This window comes from Camelina sativa, chromosome 16 (assembly GCF_000633955.1).
Source record: "Camelina sativa cultivar DH55 chromosome 16, Cs, whole genome shotgun sequence".
Taxonomy (NCBI): domain Eukaryota; kingdom Viridiplantae; phylum Streptophyta; class Magnoliopsida; order Brassicales; family Brassicaceae; genus Camelina; species Camelina sativa.
Genome location: NC_025700.1, coordinates 25,623,032 through 25,625,458, shown reverse-complemented (window position 1 = coordinate 25,625,458; position 2,427 = coordinate 25,623,032). Strand labels below are relative to the sequence as shown.

General features: G+C 41.0%; 1 protein-coding gene across 1 annotated transcript; it reads left to right on the top strand.

Moving 5' to 3' along the window:
* LOC104752461 (F-box/LRR-repeat protein 14-like) lies at positions 7 to 2,180 on the top strand. The gene is made up of 2 exons (XM_010474602.1): positions 7 to 63; positions 511 to 2,180. The coding sequence occupies exon 2, from the start codon at positions 522 to 524 to the stop codon at positions 1,923 to 1,925; it is 1,404 nt and encodes a 467-aa protein (XP_010472904.1). The 5' UTR covers positions 7 to 63; positions 511 to 521; the 3' UTR covers positions 1,926 to 2,180.

Here is a 2,427-nt window from a genome sequence, read left to right as displayed (position 1 = left end):
CAAAACGTCTCTACTTTTTGATATTCTCCCCTCCCAGAATTCTTCTCCTGATCAAGTTTTCCGGTGAGATCTTTTTCTCTTTTCTCTCTGATTATGTGCCTTCAATCGATTAAACCAATGATGTGATTTTTGTTTATCTAGTGTTCTTGATTATTCATTATGTTCGGTGGTCAAGTAATCTAATCTTGCTTTTGTGAATTATATAATAATTGACAATAGTTTAGACATCATCACTGCTGTGTTTTTCCTCTGTTTTTTTTTTTTTTTAATTCCTGAGCATCTTACTATTTTTGTTCCTCGACAATTTCTCATCTCTTTTAGAATTAGATGAGATCACACCAACTTTTGAGTTTTCATTTGGGATATTCGTAAGATGAGATCACACCAAACAATTTGCTCTGTTTTGTCTTTTCATGGTTAATTTTGTTACACTTTCTCTAATAATGAATAAGATGAATCTTCTTTACTAATTGACATGTTTGGCTTTCATCTTTTTTGTTTTGTTCACAGAGGATAGACAAATGGATGAATTGCCAGACCATTTAGTTTGGGACATTCTCAGTAAGCTTCATACCACCAGTGACAGAAACTCGGTTTCACTCTCATGCAGGCGTTTCTATTCCCTTGACAACGACCAACGATATTCTCTGCGTGTCGGCTGCGGTTTAGTTCCCGCAACTGATGCATTGCTTTCTCTCTCCAGGAGGTTTCCAAATCTGTCCAAAGTTGAGATTATATACTCAGGTTGGATGTCAAAACTGGGGAAACAACTTGACGATCAAGGCCTTCTTGTCCTCACCACTAACTGTCCTTCTCTCACTGATCTCACTCTTAGCTACTGCACCTTCATCACCGATGTTGGCATCCGTCATTTGTCCTCGTGTCCAGAGCTTTCTTCTTTAGTGTTAAACTTCGCTCCAAGGATCACTGGTTGTGGTGTATTGTCACTCGCTGTTGGCTGCAAGAAACTCAGGAGACTTCATCTCGTTCGTTGCCTAAACGTTGCAAGTGTGGAGTGGTTGGAGTATTTCGGAAAGCTTGAGACTTTAGAAGAACTCTGCATCAAGAACTGCAGAGCCATTGGGGAAGGTGATTTAATCAAGCTGAGGAGCAGCTGGAGGAAGCTGAAGAGTCTGCAGTTTGAGGTAGATGCTAATTACAGGTACATGAAGGTTTATGATCAAGTAGCTGTGGAACGGTGGCCTAAACAGTTGGTTCCTTGTGACAATCTAGTGGAGCTCAGCCTTGGTAACTGCATCATAGCTCCCGGTAGAGGGCTAGCTTGTGTGTTTCGAAATTGCAAGAACCTGGAGAAGCTTCATCTGGATATGTGTATCGGTGTCAGCGACTCAGACATCTTAGCATTGGTTCAGAAAGCTAAACACCTCAGAAGCATCTCACTCCGCGTACCATCCGATTTTACCCTGCCTTTATTAAACAACATCACCCTAAGATTAACAGATGAAAGCCTCAGTGCCATAGCTCAACACTGCTCTCAGCTCGAACGTTTCAAGATCTCTTTCTCAGACGGGGAATTCCCTTCGCTCTTCTCTTTCAGCCTCCAGGGGATAATCACACTGATGGAGAAATGCCCGATTCGAGAGCTTTCTCTTGACCATGTTTGTTCTTTCAATGACATGGGGATGGAGGCCTTATGTTCAGCTCAGAATCTAGAGATCTTGGAGCTTGTCCACTGCCAGGAAGTGAGCGACGAGGGTTTGATCCTGGCAAGCCAGTTTCCTTCTCTCAGTGTGTTGAAACTATCAAAATGTCTAGGAGTTACAGACGAGGGACTGAGACCACTAGTTGGATCTCAGAAGCTGGAGTTGCTTGTGGTTGAAGATTGTCCTCAGGTTTCTAGAAGAGGTGTTCATGATGCTGCATCGTCTGTATCTTTCAGGCAAGACTTGTCATGGATGTATTGAGAGCGCATTATTCTCTTCGTATGTACATTATTACATTACTTACTATTCATTCGGTCTTAGTTGTGGTCAGAAAGTACTACTAATGGGCCTCGTGGAGATGACGTCGTGTCGATCGAGTTTAAGATGACGTAATGCGGGTGTGTAGTGTAGTGTCTGTACTCTGTAGTAGGCTCCTTGGATGACGTAACGTTGTTATTACTCTTTTAATTCAATGACGGGTTACTGTATAAATATCGCGTCATACACATTACATAATTCAAGAAAAAGTGTTAAAAAGTTTTTGACTGATATCTTTCTAATCCATGAGCTAATTAAACAAGTCATTCTGAAGATTTTTTGGAAGATTTTTCCATATTTCGCAATTGTTATTGGCCACGTCTAAACGCAAGTACAACTTTCTTTCTTTTTGATCAGTTAAAGATCCTCTGTTCAACTGGAGTGACTTCGTCTGACACTTTTAAGATCTTCTGTCGGTAATAAAACTTTCATCATCTCACTCAAT

Bases quoted from the DNA above. Each gene is read 5' to 3' on its own strand.
- LOC104752461 (XM_010474602.1), top strand. From the start codon at position 522: ATGGATGAATTGCCAGACCATTTAGTTTGGGACATTCTCAGTAAGCTT.